The sequence below is a fragment of the Lagenorhynchus albirostris genome, chromosome 21, assembly GCF_949774975.1.
Source record: "Lagenorhynchus albirostris chromosome 21, mLagAlb1.1, whole genome shotgun sequence".
NCBI lineage: Eukaryota > Metazoa > Chordata > Mammalia > Artiodactyla > Delphinidae > Lagenorhynchus > Lagenorhynchus albirostris.
Genome location: NC_083115.1, coordinates 34,849,000 through 34,869,898, shown reverse-complemented (window position 1 = coordinate 34,869,898; position 20,899 = coordinate 34,849,000). Strand labels below are relative to the sequence as shown.

The 20,899-nt window shown below is 40.3% G+C and overlaps 1 protein-coding gene across 1 annotated transcript in view; it reads right to left on the bottom strand.

The window, feature by feature from the left end:
* The window catches only part of TENM3 (teneurin transmembrane protein 3), a 694,478-nt gene that overhangs the window by 144,582 nt on the left and 528,997 nt on the right, over window positions 1-20,899 (bottom strand). The window contains exon 5 of the mRNA XM_060136352.1: window positions 13,458-13,696. Within this exon, the coding sequence (XP_059992335.1) occupies window positions 13,458-13,696 (239 nt within the window). The remainder of the gene's footprint in view (window positions 1-13,457; window positions 13,697-20,899) is intronic.

Here is a 20,899-nt window from a genome sequence, read left to right as displayed (position 1 = left end):
AAAATCAAGCCGTTGTTTCTGTCACCAAGGGAGTTAAGTCGGGATTTATAAAACAGATTGTTTTCCTAGTGTTTCATTAGTTTCCTCTTGTTTTCAGGTTCTGTTCTCTGAATGAAAGAAGCATTCCTTCTCCAAATGAACGGAAAGAGTAAAGTGTTCACCATCATGATTAACTGCCCAAAGGGGCCAGTCATTATCAATAGCTAGAGAATCTTTGAGGTAACAGCTGTCAACGTTAAAGAATATGGCAAGAGGACCTATTCCAAGAACATTCAAAATACAGAACGAAATCATTTACATGATTTATAGACTATTCCCTGCTTGCCAAAATACTGAGTTTGTTGTTATCACGAAATGCTTGTAACAGAGGATTCACTAGTGACAGTTATTAGCAGCTTCACCATTGGATTGAAACCCCATGGACCTGCTCATTGTTCAAAGGCTTGTTGTACTGACTCAATTTTCATCTGCATTCCTTTCTTCCGAAAAGGTTATTTAAGAGCTATATCCTACTTTTATGCAACAAACGTATATGGGATGTTAATGACCTACTTAAGCATACAATTTTTCCTTGACTTGTTTTGACCTTTTGGAAAAAGTGGAATAGACCTGAAAATTACAACTCTTTTAAATTTTAAGACACTTTAATCATCATTATTAAAAGATCCAACTATTAGGTATATGGAGACTCTTAGAGGAAGGTTGGTATATTAAACTACGGCAAAATCCAGAAAAACATTCCCTTCAAAACATCCCTTTCATAATAGTCCACTCTCCCCTGAGAAGTCACATTTGAAAGACAGAATATGAATTGTGAGTGTGTGTGTGTGCGCACGCGTGAGCACGCATGCGTTTGGTTATCAAGTAACAACTTTTAACAAAATCAATGACCCTCCAGGAATCCAGGCACAACCAGCTCAAGTAGTGTGTTGTTCACATTCATATTCATCAACAAAGATTTAGTCAGTGTCGCCCCATCAAGTTCTGTGCCTGTGATAGCAGAGTGACGCAGAGTCCATGTCACCACTTCCGGTACCTCATAGGTAGCGGTAAATTCAACACATCCCATCAGTCTGCCTGGACCATCTCAACTCATCAGGCAGGGTTGGAAAAGATCTCAGGAAGCCAGCGTCCCAGGTGCTCCCCATTCATCAGGGCTCACTTGGAGAACAGTTTTCCTCAGTTATGAACTTAACTATAAGTAATGGATATTTATGAAGCATTTGTGGAAATTTATTTCAAAGCAACATACAGAGGAGGTCACCTGTGATCTCCTGGAGACTGCTCTTGCTGTCCACTGGCTTCTGTATGTGGTGGTCTCAGGCTCCTTTCCTAAAAAATAAACGACCCACTCTCCCACTTTCAACATGTATTGCTTCTCTATATGTGATTCTTTTCTGAGACCATAAGGAATTTCTTTGAAGCAGTAAAATGCATTTAACAAGAGCTTTACGCTAAAAATAAAAAATGCTGGTAAAATTTGTGATTTGAAATGACTGAAATAATATGGTTAGGTTTTATGTACAAATTCTATGGAACTCACATAGGCTCACAAACTACATCATGAAGCTAGCTTGTTAAAACTACAAATGTAGGTAATGAAAAGATTAAGGAGCCAGAATGAAATTAAAAGACCCAATGGCAAAGACCTACAGCATTTTCGGTCCACTCAGCAGTGACCCTATGCACTTTCTTAACGTGCTTGTCACCCTTATTGTATAATTGTGAACCTTCTATGGTATTGTTATTTTATAAATAAATATTTTTATATTTGTATATTTAATTTAGTTTTCCTTGAGATTACTGACTTAAAACTTTAAATACATTTATTTTAAAATGAAATTTTTACAGTATTACCTTAAAGGAAAAATAAGTACAAACAGAAGGCAACACTAAGAATAAACAGAGTAAACTGTAAACTATGTTATTAAAATTACATAGAAATTATTGCCAGCAAAACCGTTCTTTATTTGTGAAAGAAGTGTTGACAGGTGTCATGACATGGGAACATCTACTGAGATCTTCCCATGTGACATGATCTGATATAACAGAATAAGAATTCAAAAGGGAATATATATCCCAGTTTGTCATTCCATCTCATTTATTCTCCTGTCCATGCACCACCTGTAAGTTCTTAAATCTTATGAGAGACAATGCCCTATGATATAGTGGAACAAAGTTCTGGACTCAAAATAGAAAGACCTGGATCACGGTCCCTGTTTAAACACTGATTGGCTTTAACGCTAGACAGGTCACTGATCTCTGGGCCTAAGGCTTTTCTTTCTAAAAACTGTGGATAATAATATTTGGTTTACTAGGTTGTCACAAGGAATAATCATATCACTAAAATCAACTGAGCACTTACATTTTTATAGGCACAGTAATTATTATTTTTTCTTTTTTTTAACCATTAAAAAATTGACGTATAGTTAATTTACAATGTTGTGTTAGTTTCAGGTATACAGCAAAGTGATTCAGTTATACATATATATCTATTCTTTTTCAGATTCTTTTCCATTATAGGTTATTACAAGATATTGAAAATAGTTCCCTGTACTATACAGCAGGTCCTTTAATAATTATTTTATTAAATATTCCGAAGAGCTCTACTTTTACTAATCTTGTTTACACTGATGAGGAAACCCAGTTTTACGGAGGTTAAGTACCCTGCTCAAGATCAAATAGCTAGTAAGTGACAGAGGTGGGATTAGAGACTCAAATCTTCCTGCCTTGAGGCTCTGTACTTATGAACAGCATGCTAAAAATATATTGTAATGTGATATTCAAATTTGACATCATTTTTTCCCACATAAGATCATTGTGGTAAAGATTATGTCATACTCTTCTCTGTGAATTCAGTGTTTAGGAGGGATATTTGATTCTTGCTACGTTTAATGGAATTAAATCGACTGTGATACTGGAAATAATTGAAAGGCAATGCCTGGGAAAAACAAATAAAAATCTGCAAGATGCAAAAGCACTTGTAACGTCTTTTTTTCTCAGAGCCAAGGGCCTCATGTCCCAGCTTTACATGCAGTACATTCTAGGGAGCCTTGGGGACCCTTCTACAGCCCTGGGAAATGAAAGCAATAAAGGGGAGAAAGAGCTCACTAGCAGAGGAGCAGACCGAAAGGATCAGCCTGTGGCTAAAGCTTTAGGGAGAAAAGACAAGCCCAGGAGAGAGTCCGCCAACGCCACGCCAGCCTCGCGGATGGAGAAAGCCACCAGGAGAGAAGCGTTAGGACGAGCTTCTTTGGAAACCTGGATAAGTCACCAGTGATGAAATCCAACAGCTCAGGAAAAGACTGGAAGTTCTTATCTTTAAAAACACGGAAGATTTTCCCCCAAAACAAATTAGTAGTATACAGAATTGGCTCTAGCTAAAAAATATAATTGTTCTTTGATTCACTGTATGACAGCAGTCCCCAACCTTTTTGGCAGCAGGGCTGGGTTTCGTGCAAGACAATTTTTCCATGGATGGGGCGGGGGGGATGGTTCAGGTGGTAATGCGAGCGACAGGGAGCAACGGGGTGCGGCAGGTGGAGCTCCGCTCGCTCACCAACAGGCCCCAGACTGGCACCAGTCCACGGCCCAGGGCGTGGGGACCCTGCTGTACGATGTGTGCTTAAACTGGCCAACGGAAGGGTCTCGAAGTAACGTTCTTTCCGCTTCTAGGCCCGACTCAATAATGGAAATTGGATGGGCCGACCTCTTTGGTTGTCAAATGCAGAGAGACATGATCTCTGTCTCCAAACAACTTCTGACATATGGAAACACGTGGTTTAAGAATACCTTCAAAATAGGTTAATAGAGTACTCATGAATGTTTGGAAAAGAAGCCAGAGATATCATTTCTTTTAACAGTTTTAAAATTATTTTCTGGGTATGCTTTGTAAATAAAATCTTAAAGCATGAAAGTATGTTATCTAAACTTAAGGGAGAGAAACAAACAAAAACAGACTATAAATTCGTATGGAAATTTTAAATCTAGTTACCCCAAATATCCAAAGTAACATTTCTTTCCACTTCTGGATGTTAACTACCAAGAGGGTTCTAGCCAGACTAACTCGACAAAGAAAATCAATGAATATCGTAACTTATTTTCCCTCAGACACATCTAGATTTTTTTATTATATCACAATATATTGGTTTTAATACTCCTGAGAACTGATTTTTGGGGCCACATTTAAGTTTATGTGGTGACACTTAAAATTTGTCCTTTTGTCAGCATTTTTCAAAACACATAATTCTACTTATTATTCTGGTTTTAGCAGCAAAACCTTCCTCTAATGCTCAGACTCAGTAAGTACTGCGTTTTATGCACTGTCCTAGTCTTCTACATTTATTTCTCTTTTTTAACTAGTCATCATGATTATAATTAGGCGCTCAGTGTTTGCATTCGCTAAGATATAATCTGAGACGGCAAGGACTGTGTTGTTCACTGCGGTATCCATCACGGTGTCTCAAGAAATAAATGCTGAATGAATGAATGATGGATGGATGGATGGATGGATGAAGGGTCACTTCCTTATCTGGTATTATGTTATTAGGCCACTAAAGAAACTGTGGAATCTTATTTTTAAGGAAGATGGACAGGGCTTCCCTGGTGGCACAGTGGTTGAGAGTCCGCCTGCCAATGCGGGGGACACGGGTTCGTGCCCCGGCCCGGGAAGATCCCACATGCCGCGGAGTGGCTGGGCCCGTGAGCCATGGCCGCTGAGCCTGCGCGTCCGGAGCCTGTGCTCCGCAACGGGAGAGGCCACAGCAGCGAGAGGCCCGCGTACCGCAAAAAAAAAAGAAAAAAAAAAAAAAAAAGGAAGATGGACAAGGTGTGAGTAGTCTCTAGACATTCTAAAATGAAGTAGGAACAATAAACTAAAAAGGGTCTATACACATTGGCATTTTCTTTGATCTGTTTTATTTGAGGATGAGACCTTTGTTGGAATATAGATTCAATGGAATGTAGAGTTTTTATGGTGAATTCATTCCTAAGATTCCTAGCAATCTATCAAGCTCTCTTTTTAACCTCATATATGCCAGTTAGTTTTCCTCTCGCTCCTCTGTATGTAGATATTTCTCTCGGAGCACACCGCTCTCAGTACCACTAATGTAAAAGCAAATGACATACGCAACACCAATTAAATATTTATGCAACATAGCACTGAAATGGTAAATACTGCATTCTGCTTTCCATTTGTCATTAGTCAGGAGACGTTGCTACATTCTGCAAAAACGATATCCTACAACAGAGAAAACAGCCCCATATTTCACAGACAAGATATTTACGTACGGCACAAACTGGAGTTCAGCTGACTTTAAAGCTACTGCTTCTTGTTGCTGCCCTTGGACGTTTTTCAAGTCAGGGAGATTTTTATATTTGAATGGAAAATACAGTCTGTTTCTAGTATTTCCCATGTATTATTTACTTTAGCTGAACTCATATCAAGCTAAGAGTAAATAAATTATTTTTTGGGAGGAGAGGAAGAGCGTATGTTCTACATTTGTATAATTTCCTGATTTTGGTAGTGAGCTCCCTTTTCTCTAGAGTAATAAATAAATATTAAGATCAACTTAAAACTAAACATCTTTAAGTTGTGCTAATAAATAGCAAGAAAAAATTTATAACGTCAAAAAACCCTGGGTGTACAATATATTGATTTTTCCCACTTTAGGTTCAATTCAGTAGTCACTGATATGATTATACAGAGCTGGCTGGAGCATGAACTGACTTTTAAGTGATCTCTCAATTTTTTCTAGCTTTCTATATGATATGCTAGACATAGAAAACTAATATTTTCTACAAATTAATAGAGTTCATATTGAAAGTCAGGATAGAGTGCAAACATGACAAGATGGCCAAAACTTCTGTGGGTGTTAAAACGGTGTACATATGTGAAAGCACACTTTCACCTATACAAAGTGCTGTCCTTAATAAAGAAAAAAACACAACTGTCTAGACTGGCTTTGTAGTACATCTTTTCCTTTTTGAATTTACAGACTCAGAAGACTGCAGGAGTATGTTTTTATTATATTCCTCCTCTCCTAGAGGTAAACTGTTTTATTCTGAGCCATCATTCACCATTGAATCAGGTTTTAAAATGTTCTTAATTTTATGTATCCAAGGATAAAATAAAATATTGATATATTGATTAAAAATTTTTAGTTTACAATCTTCAGTTCTCTAAAATACAGACGATATATTCTTCTACATTGGATGACGCCACATTAGTATTAAAATGCTACCATTCTATCTCAGACAAAATGCATCTTCTAAAAGTAATGCAACTAGGAGTTAAGGGAAGAAGCTGTAGTGAGAAATGGTATGTAATTCACTGTTCGGCTGTGCTCTAGAACCTAATAAAGCAGCGCTTTTATTATAAAGACATGTCCAAAAAGGAAAAAGAATGTCACAACACATTTTATTTTGCCATCTACATTTAAATGGTTAACTTTTCTCGAAGCATAAAGGGCTGGCTTATTTTTCCTCCTGACTCTGAGTTGCGTATATATAGCTAGTACCATAATCAATTTCAAGGTACATGGCGAGGCAAAAATGTTCATAAAATCCAAACAGACAAAGAAGTAGGACAGACAACTGCTAAGGAATCATCACTGCCATGAACCTGGATTCAACAGGTTATGTTTTGCTTGATCTAGGGAATGCTTATGTTGTTAAATAGCCTTTTTAGCAGACATATGACAACATCTATTTTAGGAATCGGTTGGTAGCAGCTGTTCAAAGTAAATAAATAACTACGTATGTATTTCTGAAAAGGGGTATTGAAAATGTGAGTAGTTCTCTGGTTAGCAGCCTATGTCAGAAGTTCACGAGAAAAACAATGCTGAGTTATTTCTTGTCATTGGGAAATGAGCCCACAAACCACTCCCTTACAAGTTCAATTTCTGTGGGAAAAAAAAACTATTGGAGTTTTGGAGGGCAATATGCAGTGTGTGTTTAGGGATATAGGGTTTTTTGTGGGTGATGGAAGTGCTCGAAAATTGATTGTGGTGATAGTTGCAAAGCTGTATGAATATATGAAACGCCATTGAAGTGTATACTTTAAATGGATGAGCTATATGGTGTGCGAACTATATCTCAATAAGCTGTGATAAACAAAAACCTTGCCATAGGGATTACTGGTTGGAATAAATCTGGCCCAAAGGGTCCCAAGTTGAGAAAATATGCTAGCATAATGTATTTTGGTACGATTTTTCTTTTCTCTAGTTTTCCTTAGATTTAAATTACATGCGCAAATACTTTTGGTACTACTCTAAGGGGAAATTCTGTGGATTTTCATACTCTGCTAGTATATGGTCATGTTAATGAGGTTAAATGTCCATAACGGTGTTATTTGAAGTTTGACCTGACTTTGTTGCAGTTTTAATTGGTGTTAACATAGTAATTCCAGCACATTTTGATCTGTATTTAATAACGCTTCAGTAACGTTTACACTTCATGATATGATTTCTGGACATATTTCAATGTGTAGAACATCAAAATTTCAGGGTATCTCCCCCACAGGGAAAAGAGCATTCTGTGAGTAAAGAGCAATAATCAAGACACCCTCTCATTCTGTAACCGCGCAGAAGCAAAAGCAGAAGCAGTAGTAACCAACAGACCATTTCTTTTCTACCCATTCTTTGGTGAACAACTGTTGGCTACTGCCCATCTTTATACTTTTCTGATTTTAGAAACAAAGAAGAAGAATGAGTAAATTAGGGCCCAGAAAAAGTGGGACAGGTATTTTTTGGAAAGGTCTGTATCACTGAACTCAACCTTTGTGTTTGGGAATCAGAATTTTCATTGTCCAAGGGAACATCAACTTAAACATTAATGCAGCAGAGAATGATTTTAATTGGGAGCTCAGTGATCTAAAGAAAATCACATGTGACTCTGCTGAAAAGAGGTCTGCCACATGTACGGGCCTGAACATTTGATTTTCAAGAATTGGTATATGATAAATCGTGGCACATCTATTCCATTATGAGTCAGTTACACTTTCTCAATTCTGCTCACTTCCCTATCCCAACATGGCTTCATGATCTCTCATTTAGACTAGTTTTGTAAGAGGTTGTCCATACTTGTACCGTCCAAATGGTAGCCATCAGTCACATGTAGCTGTGAGTGCAAATTAATTAACAATAATAAAATTTAAACTCCAGTTCCTTAGTTGCATCAGCCACATTTCAAGGGCTCCACAGCTACATGTTTCTAGTGGCTACTGAACTGGACCGTGTAGAAACATTTCCGTCATTAAGCATCACATTTGACAGTGCTGGTCACGGACCACGGCAGCATCACCTGGGAGCCTGTTTGAAATACAGACTCTCAGTTCTCACGCTGGATCTGCTGAATCAGAACACGCGTTTACAAGATCCTCCGATGATTCCTAGGCAAATTTAAGTCTGAAAAGCACGAGTCTGGACTTTACGTCTTCGAATTACACATTCAGGGATGCCACTAGAGCAATCTTTGAAAAACATAAATGTGATCCTTTTTCATTGCTATGCTTTCATTTCTTCCCTATTTTCAGCTCTTCAAAAACCCCATGGGAGGCAGTACAGTGTCCTGGGGTGGTTGGTATTTCCCAGTCCAGCTGCCATTGCTCACTGGCTATGTGACTTTAGGTGAAGCGCCTCTCTAGGCAGTAGATTCCTATTTGTTAAACGGAGACGATAACTCACGGCGTTGCTGTGGAAATGAACGAGGTGATCCACACAGGGATGGCACACCGCGAGCCTCCACGCACGCCACTGTGGACGTGTCACGCTTCTGCCTCTCCACGCCTTGGATGACCTCTTCTCAAGGTCATCTCCCACCAATCATTCTGAGGTCAAATCTAGTGAACTGAACTCCTCTGCATCTTTCAAATATCACCTGCTAGATCAAGTCTTACTCCAACATCTTCAGCCAGGAGTAGGTGTGTCCTTCTTTCCTTTCCTTTTCTTTATTTGCTCATTCGGATCAAGTTGCTATGAAAGCACGTCCTGTTAAAAGTGTGTTTGTGTACATGTCTTTATCACTTGACTGACAGCTTCTAGAATGAAGGGCTAATTTGAACCTCTAACACCTAGTGGAGTGCCCGGAAAAATGTTGACCTAAAAATGGTTACTGAAAAACCATAAAAGTACCAGAAGAAAATTTAAGTGACTTAAAAAATAATACTTGGAGCAAATAAGAATTTTATAGGCATAACACGAACATTAGAAATTACAAAGGAAAGGGACTTCCCTGGTGGCACAGTGGTTAAGACTCCATGCTCTCAATGCAGGGGGCCTGGGTTCGACCCCTGGTCAGGGAATTATATCCCACATGCATGCTGCAGCTAAGAGTTCGCAGGCCGCAACCTAAGACCCAGCGCAACCAAATAAGTAAATAAATATTTTTAAAAAGCAATTACAAAGAAAAAAATTGATAACTTTGATTACTTAAAAAATTCTATATGGTATATGGCAAGACAACCAAAAACAAAGTTAATAATAAGTCGGAAGAGTATATAACATATGACAAATGATTCATATCCTTAATAAACATGTGTAACTGCCCCCCCAAAAGAACAAAAGCCGCAATAGAAACATGGGGGAAACTACACTATTCCTACACATACATTAAAAAAATACAAATGGTCAATAAGTATTTGAAAAGATATTCAGCACTACCAGTAATAAATGAAAACAACAATAAAATGTTTTAATTTAAGAGATTGCCAAGGATTACAAATACTGATATTAAGGGGCACTGGTAGTTGTGTAAACTGAGGGTAATTTGGCCATGGTCCTTTGGCACAGAAAATTTCTTTCAAATAATTTATTCCGACCAAAGACTTGATCGACGGAACCCAGCTGCACATATAAACACACACACACGCGCATAAGAAAACAGTCACTGCATTTTTTGGAAACCGGTTAATTTTTTTTTTTTTTTTGAGAACTTTTTTTTTTTTTAGATGTTGGGGGTAGGAGTTTATTAATTAATTAATTTATTTTTGCTGTGTTGGGTCTGAGTTTCTGTGCAAGGGCTTTCTCTAGTGTGGCAAGCAGGGGACCACTCTTCACCGCGGTGCGCGGGCCTCTCACTATCGCGGCCTCTCTTGTTGCGGAGCACAGACGCGCAGGCTCAGTAGTTGTAGCTCACGGGCCTAGTTGCTCCGCGGCATGTGGGATCCTCCCAGACCAGGGCTCGAACCCGTGTCCCCTGCATTAGCAGGCAGATTCTCAACCACTGCGCCACCAGGGAAGCCCCCTGGAAACCGGTTAATTAAAAATAGCTGCTAGGGCTTCGCTGGTGGCGCAGTGGTTGGGAGTCCGCCTGCCGATGCAGGGGATGCGGGTTCGTGCCCCGGTCCGGGAGGATCCCGCATGCCACGGATAGGCTGGGCCCGTGAGCCATGGCCGCTGAGCCTGCGCGTCCAGAGCCTGTGCTCCACAACGGGAGAGGGCACGACAGTGAGAGGCCCGTGTACCGCAAAAAAAAAAAGCTGCTAAATGATGTTTAATGAATGATAAATGAGAAAGTCTGGTACAAAATGAATTAAAAATATGGGACTGTAGATGTATATGTGCATCGCGAAATATCTGAAAGGGCAGACACCAAAGAGTTAGCAGTGGTTACCTGTGCAAAGGTATAACACTTACCTATGGGAATTAATTTTAACTTTCTTTCTTGGCCTTTCTTTAGTCTCTGAAATTTTTTATAGGGATAGGAAAAACAACCAAACAGAAAAGTCTGTCCCCCTCCCTTCCTCCCTTTCTGGCTATCCTGAGATAATTTTATCTTAGAGAAGAGACTTGTTAACGCTACAGTATCTCATAACTTCTCATGACCTTACTGGAAGGTGAGTAAGAAAATTCTAGGCGAGAAATAATTTCTCAGGCCTTTTATTTTACTTATTTCTTAAGGCTTTGACTTTATATTGACAGTCAATATGAGGGAAGGGGACCTCTAAGGGAATGGAAACAAGACAATTTAAGGATGCCTGCCCTTTTGCTGAAGGTTGTGAGGTCAGTGTGATGATGACATTGGTCTCCCATTGATTGTGGGGCTATCAGGCTGATCTGGCCGGACAGATCTCCCTCTCTGCTTTACGCACACACTCAATAGAAAAGGACAGCCTTCCCGGGGACAGAAGTGTCCTATTTTTTTTTTTTTCAAGGGTAAAGGCAGTATCTTCACTCTCAAAAGGATTTATCATGCTAACTGATGCAGAAATGAAATGCTTTACCTGATCTAAACAACAACAAAAAACCATTATGTTAGAGTGTTAGTTATTGAAGTACAGGAAGACCAGTGAAAATTCTAAGTATATTTGTGTTTAATTAAAGCAATAAAATGATGAGATAATTCTCTGATGATAAAAGTAATTTTTTGGCTAATAACACTTGGATTGTATCAGCTTAATTTCTAGGACAGTAACTGAATCTTAACAGATGTTCAACAAATATCTGTTAAACTAACAAAAGTACGTGAGTATATTAATTATATAATTTGTATGTTTCCATGTGGGGAAAGATAAAGTCAAAGGGAGACATTTATGATAGTGGTACTGGTAGGTGTAAAGTGGGATGCTAACCACTAAATAGTCAAAACAGGAAATATGAAAAAAAGGGGAACATTTAAGGCTTTATTTAGTCTGATATTCAATTATATTCACTGATGGATCCTTAAAGAGAGTACAAGGCTCACAAATAATAGGGATGTGATCTCACATTAAAATGGTATTTTCCTTCCTAGTCACGCAATGTAAATAAAATTAACTGGTATCAGAGTTGATATTCAAAATATTTAACAACTGGTAGGACACAGGTACTTAAGATCAGAAAGGATGTCTGACCACACATCCACAGCACAGACACTGAACTCTGACCGTGCATAGTACATATCTATCCGTTTAGCATGTACTATAGTAAAAAAAAAAAAAAAAAAAAAATCCCATACAAGTACATATGCTTAATTTCTTACATCCCATTTGTGACCGGTGCGTTTCAGAAACCATTTAAAATTCTTCAGCAGCACGCTGCTGACAAGTACAAGTAATGTATACAGTAACCCGAAGAGATGCTCTTAATGGCTGGATAGTTTTTAGCTGAATACTAGAAATCTGTCTGTGAACACAGATTTTTGTTGTGACCTTCCTCGTGTCCCTCGAGTGTTATGGAACGGCACAGCAGGACATCATTAGTGTGTGATCTCGGCCAAGTGGCAACCCCTTTGGTACCTGGTTTGACCACTTTTACAAGGAGGGAGTTAACTTAGATTGAAAAAAGACAGAAAGGTTTCATCTGGCGTTCATCTCTGATGGACAGTGGCTGTACGAAGCCCTGTGATGACGATAACGAGGCTGTGTGCAGGTTTAGTGGGAAAGGGTGCCCGGATTCATTAGCAATGTCGACCACGGTCAAAGAATCGGAAGTCACAGTACTCCACATGCCACCGAGTTGCCAGCCCTGACTCAATTATCTCTAAAGTTCCTCCCTTCATGCTCTAAAAGTCTATTTTCCTCTTAAATGACGTGACTCAAAATGGTTATTTCACTTTCCAAAGGACATCATTTATAACTAAGGAGTACTGTAGTTAATGATAGAAACTGGCTCACCACAAAAGCGTCATACCATTCTACAGACAGCCCTGTGATGCTCTTATTCAGCTGTAGAATTTCATGGGGCATCACACATCACTTTGTACACCTGAGGATGCATCACTGGCTGTTGTTCTTGTTGGCAAAACACACAGCCTGTGATTTATCTCAGTGGACACCATTTGCACTTCGATGCGGCGGGCCTTGCCCTACACTTAGAAGCAGATCAAGGTCAGATGTGGTCATTTCTGACACTTGAATAAGCAACTTTCCAATAGTGTGAACGCTCATCTATGCTCTGAAACAGTTAGAGGAAAGGCATATTTACAACTTCTATTAGCAGCTCCCATCATTTGGGTGACAAAAACCATGATCGATACCACGTCGGAAAAGCTGGCAAACCCACACAGAGGAGCGCGTGTGATCCAGCCGTTGTTTTATGGACGGTCGGTTCTCTGGAGAGTTTCCTGAGTGCAAGAGGATGGCCCTGAGCGATGGGTTTTACATTTAGACAGCCGAGCTGGCTGAAAGACGGTAACATCGCAAGGAGCAGAGAGCTTCCTATCGACTGCCCTGAAGGAGATTCCTGCACAGAGTTCATTCCGCCTACAAGCGCATCAATTATCTCCTGGACATGAAATGCCACAGAGCTGCCCATATCTCACGAGGGACAGATCCGACACACACAGACACTCCACTGTGTGTCCAAGACAGACCTCGTGCCTCATGCAAAGGCAGCTTTTCCATCTATCTACGTATGATGGAAATTACTTAAAATACTCTGCGATTTATCATATATCAGTACCAGCCCCTCCCCCATGACATATAACCTCCAAATACACACCTTGACCAAACAAATAGAGTTCTAGAAATGTGTTCTTACCTATAAAATACGACAGAAGTATTGCCAGGAGCACTGAGACCCCTACAGCACACAGGGCGGTGCATTTCCAGCTACAGTACTTTGAAGACTTCTTGAATTTAAAAGCACTTCTTGATAGGGTGTTTCTAGGTAGTGGCCGAGTAGGTGGCGAGTAAACAGAGCCAGATGCCATTGTGTATCCTGGGGTTGCAGTACTGAACAGTGGCGTTGTCCCTGTTCCTGTTTTGAATAGGAAATGCCTGCGGGATGGGAAAAAAATCATAATAAGATACAAATAGATTAAAATGTGAGAGACAGAGACGGCGAGGCATGAGCTCTCCTCTCTTTCTCTCTCTCTCTGGCTTTAAAATCATTTACTGCATATAATTCAAAAAATGAGAAATTAAGAAAGTATTTTAACCAGAAAACCCAACTCAGAAAAATGACTCCGGGATGAAAGAGACTGGTTTGTAATGAACACAGGAGGATTTACGCACACAAATGATTACCGCCCTTTCAAGTAGGTGTCTTGGGAGACCGCAGAGCTGTTCTAATCGTACCATTTCCTGCACAAAACCATTTCGGAAGTTCCCTTTATGAACTGCCTTCAGAACATCTTCACATTTCACTTAAGAAAAGTAATTATATTACTTTATAGCTACGCGTGGATTTGCTCTATTTGAGAATATGTACTCCTACAAACACAAGCACACCCGATCACGTGGTACAGACTGATTTCTTTTCTGGACGTGTGTGCGAACTTCCTTATCCTTCCCCTCCCCAATAAAGGGTACCGTCAAGCCTGGCCACAGGCAGCGGGTCAGTTCTCCAGGGGGGCAAACTAATCTTATCTTTCGCTTATGTCAAACATAACCAGGAAAGTAAACCTGCTGGAGGGAGGGATAGAGAAAGAAAGGACTCACAGAACACTTTCTAAAACGAGCCTAAATAAATGAAGAGGTTAGTGAAGCAAGTTGTTAGATCAACTACAGAAAGATTCCCTAATGACTTGAGCCAAACGACAGGGGGGTAAACTGCCTCTAAGAAGCGGTCTGCTCTCTTACCTTGAAAATGTTTAAGCAGAAATTTGAACGATCACACGACAGGAGTGCTGTATAGGGAATTCTTTAGGAAAGATGACTCGTTTTAAGATTTCTATTAACAATAAAAGTCCCCAAATTTAGAAAAAAGCACCATGTTTTTCATGGATTACATTTCATATTATGCTAGTATCTGATTGTGTATTTAGTTTGTGTCCCAATATTTACTATCATTTTCCCTAATAACACATCCAATTAAGTCAACAGACTACTCTCTCTTTTCTATGCAGGAGGCTATAGGAAATACGCTGGAATATTCCACCACGGTACAATACAGTCTTTATGCAAGATGATTTTAGATGGGTCACAGCTGACTATTTTAAATTGTAATACAATGTACCTATTTTAATGGGTATTAGAAAATACACTGAGTATATCAAACAAGTTAAGGGGTTAAAAGGACAGAACTTGGAAGCTAGATTGCTGAGGTTCAAATCCTGCTTTACTACTAGGTATGTGTCTTTGGGCAAGACAGCTAACCCCTGTCTGTGTTCTGGTTTCTTAATCTGGAAAATACAGATAGTAATAGTATCTTCCTGTCGGGGTTGTTATGAGGCTTATATGAGTTAATACTTACTGTAGTGTACTTGGAATACAGTAAGCACCATGTGCTTCAGAAATGAAAAAATCAAAGTCATAATTGTACAAATATTATTGTTTATGAAAGGCTAACCAGGTATTTAAGTTACAGAGTCCATTTCCAGAAAATTATTAAGTGAATAATAGTGTAGCTGGTGTACAGATATGGTAAAAGTCATGAAAGTTTGCCTGACAGGTATAGTGGAAAAAATTCTAGGTTAGAAATCAGAAGATTGAGGTTTAAGTTCCTGGTCTAACATTTCCTCCTTTTATGATCCTATTTTCATCTGTAAAATGATTTACTTATCTCACAGGGTTGTAAACCAGTTAATGCATCTAAAAATGCTTTGTCAACCACAAAATTAGAACAGATGCAAATGATAAGTAACTACTTCTGTAAATTATACTAGCGACTGTGTTGTGAATCCATTTTCCCCCACGGAACAACTTTACAAAACAAATTTTAAAGTTTATAACCTTAATTAAGTGGTATGTTGGAAGCAGTACTGTTAGCACCTACTACCATATTTATATTCAGCATAAGTATTAAGAATGTGGGCTCTGGATCCGGACTGTCTGGGTTCAAATCCAGACTTCACCTATAACTATCTGCACGAAGTTTCTAAGTGGCTCAAATCTTCTGTGTCTTGGTTTTATCATCCATTAAATGGGAATACTGGTAGTACCTACTGCATAGGCATTTTATGAGATTAAATGAAGTAACCTACGTGATGTGCTTACATCTAGCACCAGGGAAGTGCCGAATAAGCATTAGCTAGTTTTCTTCCCAAATTCACTCACTGGAATCTATATTCCAAAAGACCCAGAAGTATCGCTTGAAGACTTTCAATCCCAAATCAGAATACAACACCCGCACAAGCAATGTCTACAAAAGGCATTCCCTGGTTTACAAATTTGACAGACATGGGAGGGCACATACGCTGGAGAAGATGGAGTGCGTGGTACCAGGGAGGGCCCCGATCGTCCAGCAGGGGCAGGCAAGCTTCTTCTGAAAGGGACCTAACAGTCGTGATTTGAAGCTTTTCTGGCCATACCGTCGCAGCTCTGCTTCTACAGTGACGGCGGCCACAGACGACACCTGCTTGATTGTGGCTGTATTCAAAGAACATTTATTTACGGACATCGGAATTCTCATTTCATGTCATTTTCCCAGGTCATAAAATATTCTTCTGCTTTTGACTTTTTTCAATCACTTAAAGATGGAAAAATCGTTCTTAGCTCATGATCACTACGAAAACAGGTGACAGGTTGGATGTGGCCTGAGAGCTGCAGCTGACCCCCTGATCAAGGCTCTCACTTTCTTCAGGGTTATACATGAAGAGTGAGTGAGCAAGGGTCCCAGCGGCCCACAGGAACAGACTACTTCCTCCCTGCAGGTGGAAAGGAGTAACAAAACGCATTCTGAAGGATACATACCCACCCCTCTTGGAGAAGGAGAAGGTGAGGCACGAAAGATAATGGAACCAGACAGATCCTACTGAAGCCCCGTTCCCTTTACTTTCCATCATATCATCACGCTTATTTCCCTCACAGCGCTTATTACAGTCAGTTCCTATCTTGGCCATCTGTTTACTTGGGCGGCGGGTTAAGTTTTTTTAATGCTATTTTAAATGTGCATTTTTCCTCCTTAAATCTCCCCCACTTTTTGTCTTCGCGCTTCCTCCCCTTTCTCAATTCCAGCAGCTGCCTTGTTGCACTGCCCCCAGGAGAGACGAGACAGGACAAGAAGTAGAAACAGCCTGAGTGTCCTGCCGGTTTCCCAAAGCCCAGTCTACTGGGTGAAATGGGGTGGACTGGGGTATAACCAGAACGTTTGGGAGAAACGCAGTGTGACGTAAAATAGGGGTTTCTCTCCAGGTGGGGGGCAGGAAGAGAACCCTCGGGGAGCTGATGAGAGCGGAGGGCTCCCCAGGGCCCAGTGGGACAAGCCCGCCCGGGGGAGGGCTAGGAGGGAGGCGGGGACTGAGGGTCTCCAGGGAAGCCTGAGGCTCTCTCTATACCTCGACGGAGGGTACGGAAAGGGCAGAGCGAGCGACCCGATGAAGCCAGGCACCCCGAAACAAGCAGCATGTGAGCAGCGACCAGTATGCAGGCCCGTGGCCAAAGACAGACGCCCTTGCCTTGGTCTTTGGTACCATGAAGAACCTCTGGGTGGGGTGAAGTAGAGAGCATCTGGATATAACCAGAACGTCGGAAAGAAATCAAGTTTAGGAGGTAAAGATTCCCCTTAGACCAGACAATTTTCCCATCACGCATGAGGAAGAGGGAAATGGGGGAGAAGGCGCTGAGAGCAGAGGATTCGCTGTGCCTGGAGAAAGAAGCGGAGGCCAGGGAGCGGATCGGCAGCCCCGAGAATGGAAGACACGTGTCCTCAGACCTCAGACAGAGACCGGCAGAGGTCACAGGGTGCCCAAGAGAAAACTAGTGGGTGGAGGGTTGAGGTGATGAAGTTGTGGAGACCCTCCCTGGGATTTCTGCATCTTAGCGTGATTCACAGGAAGCAGAGTGACCTCTACGGCTTCAAGAGTAGCAGAGAAACTGGACCAAAGCGGCCTGCGCAGACAGGATCGCAGCTGTCGCGGCAGCAACACTGTGCCTGATAATGAGGAAACGGCATGAAGACTCAAGCACCTGGGACTCCCTGCTGTACTCACAGCATCGCGACGGGGTGGGGTGGGAGACGGAGAGACCGAAATCACCCGAGCCAAGTTCCCAGGGATGAGAGTTTCAAATAAAATCGAGACGGAAATATAAAAACATGAAGTTGTTTGTCTAGTATCCTCAACTGATGGATATGAATGGTATACCCACTGCCCAAACCTCTGGTCTGTCTTCTCCAGTTAGAATGTAAACTCCCCAAAGCCTCATTCGCCTCTAAGTATTTTCAGGACTTAGAAAGTTCCTGGTACATAACTGTTGCTCCGTAAATCCTGTAAAATAAATAAAATGGTGACTATTGTGCCGATGTGGGCAGTGAGTCTAACAGAAATTAAGCACCTTTTGGACAAAGACCCACAGCTAATAAACAAATGATGGAATAAAAATAAATAAAAGTTGGAAATTATAGCAAAACCCGAACCTGGAAAACGTGTCAGAGCCTTATTCAGAGCGCTTTGGGTCATTTCTCGACGGGAAATGGGGTTTGAACCTCAGCCTATGGACCATGGAAGATTATGACCTTAGCCTTAACACTGAAAACATGGCTCGGGACAAGGAGTTAGACACATGCTGACTTCAAATTAGACATCCCTTTTCTAGTTTCCAAAATTTGTGGTATCAATACATGATGTCCATCTGCTTTGGTGATCCTGGCAAGGAACTCTTTCAAGAACTAGGCTTCAACGACTATGAAATTATTATTTTTCTTAAAGCAAAATGCAACTGTGAGATATTGTTGAAGACAAAGATATATTACTCAAAAATACACTGCTCATCAAGGTTAGTAGAACTGAAGACTCTTTACTTTCAAAGAGTTTCTAACTGTATTTATTTTTAAATAAATTTAGGACTGTACTGTTTATATTGTCATACAGTCTTTTAGTTTATTTTGTAAAACTCAAGTAATTTATTTATTTTCTGGCTGTGCTGCACGGCATGCAGGATCTCAGTTCCACGACCAGGGATCGAACCTGTGCCCCCTGCAGTGGAAGCACGGAGTCTGTACCACTGGACCACCAGGGAAGTCCCCTAACTTATTTAATAAATAAATTTACTTTTGTCGCTGCAAGAGAAAATAGAATTTGACTGTTTTGGGGGTTATTTTGGCCACTGACTTTAAAGGTCTGAAGTGCATTTCCCCTTCCTCTGTCTAAATGACTAACCATGTTGGGAGTGGCATCATATTAGTGCATAGTAAATAAAGAAACATTATAAAACACTGAAAGAGAAACCAAATCACCCTCAATTATATTTTAGAATGACTGGCCTTCAATATTTTCAGATGGCTTTCTAGGGTGTAAGTATAGAAAGAATTCGTAAAGACTGCTTAAATCGATGTATTTTGAAACCACTTACAAATGATGGCATTCATGTGAGGATGATTCCTTTAAGAATCATTACAGCCTCAAAATAGATATGTTAAAATACACATGGAAAAACCTCTCAGACATTAACTAGACTAGTAGAAAAGGTCTATGTCAACCTACTTTCTATAGAGAACACTTGGTTTCAGATTTGGTAGGAATCTGTCCATTTTTAGGTTCAGACAGGATGCCGTCTTTCCAAAGTCAACAATGTCCTTTCCACTGCAATACAGAAATTACCACACACTGACAAGTGTATTTTGTGACTTACCTGTATCTTTAAGCCCAGGATTTTAAAAAAACTGTTTCAAGCTCGAACACAATGCTTAGTTTAGGTCTAGAATTCCACAAATATTTAATAAATGAACAGATAAATGAATACTGGAATTCAGCTACATGAAAAGTATACAAGGAGTTTCCAGACAATTCTTTTATCACCTAATTCTCTCTAAGGCACCTACTCCTGTGTGTCATGATGGTCTTTCCCACCCTGTGACTCTTCACCCGTCACACAGCCTTGGGAATATGCTTCTCACAAATCAAAAATTCTGCAAAAATTACTGTCAAAAACATATGCTTTTGACCCGGCATCCACATGAGGTTTGGAGAACAAAGACAGGGTTTTCTTTCCTTCTCAGACCATATTTGGGAATGAAACAAGTGGATCCTGTGAGAATATGCCCCATTGTATTCGGCGATAAAGCAGAAGCAGGAGCAGTTTCCTTGTAACGCAGGGCATACCAGAGCAGTCTGAGCTTGTTCTGATGTTCCTAATGATGCCCTGCACGGCACCTGTCTCCAGTTCCTCTGCCATTTGTGCCACCATTTTCACTCTGGTGACAAATGAGAGATGCACACTTGAAGAGAAACTATCGGAGACTGGGAGGGGGAAAATCAATTTCAAAGCCCCAAAGGCAGCCGGTGCAGAAGGTCACCGAACACTAACAGTTGCTTTGTGGCTTTGGAACCTTGACGGGGGATTCTATTAACAACAACAAACAGACAAGCACTGTGGAACCGAGTGGCACCATTAACTGTAACGCCGTGAGGCAGCGAAAACATAAATGGGGAGAATCACTCAGTATTAAGCACAATTAATAGTTGCTCGTTTTTCCTCTGAAGTTGAAAGATCCGTTTCTTTGTTGATCTGCCTTCACACCAGCCTTTTCATTTCAGCTTTCCGCCTTTGGTTCTAGCATATATTTCTAACTGACTCTGTGATGGCGCTTTCTCTGGGCCACAAATTTTAAATTACTATCTAAAAAACGACATAGATGAACTTACTTACAAAGCAGAAAGAGACTCACAGACTTAGAAAACAAATTTATGGTTACCAAAGGGGAAAGCTGGGGGAGCGATAAATTAGGGGATTGGGATTAACATATACACACTACTATATACAAAACAGATCATCAACAAGGACCTACTGCAGAGCACAGGGAACTACACTCAATACTCTGTAATAACTTATAGGGAAAAGAATCTGAAAAAGAATAGATACATGTATATGTATAACTGAATCACTTTGCTGTACACCTGCAACTAACACAATATTGTAAATTAACTACACTCCAATATAAAATAAAAAATAAAAAAGGAAATTAGTAGGGACACAGACTGAATCTCCTTGTCCTTCTTGCTGTCTCCATTCCCACCTTTTGGTCACCGTCGGTAACTCTGTCCTTAATGTTTCTCTAACTGAGGAATTTAGGGGTAATTTTCAATTACCATTCTTTTCTGC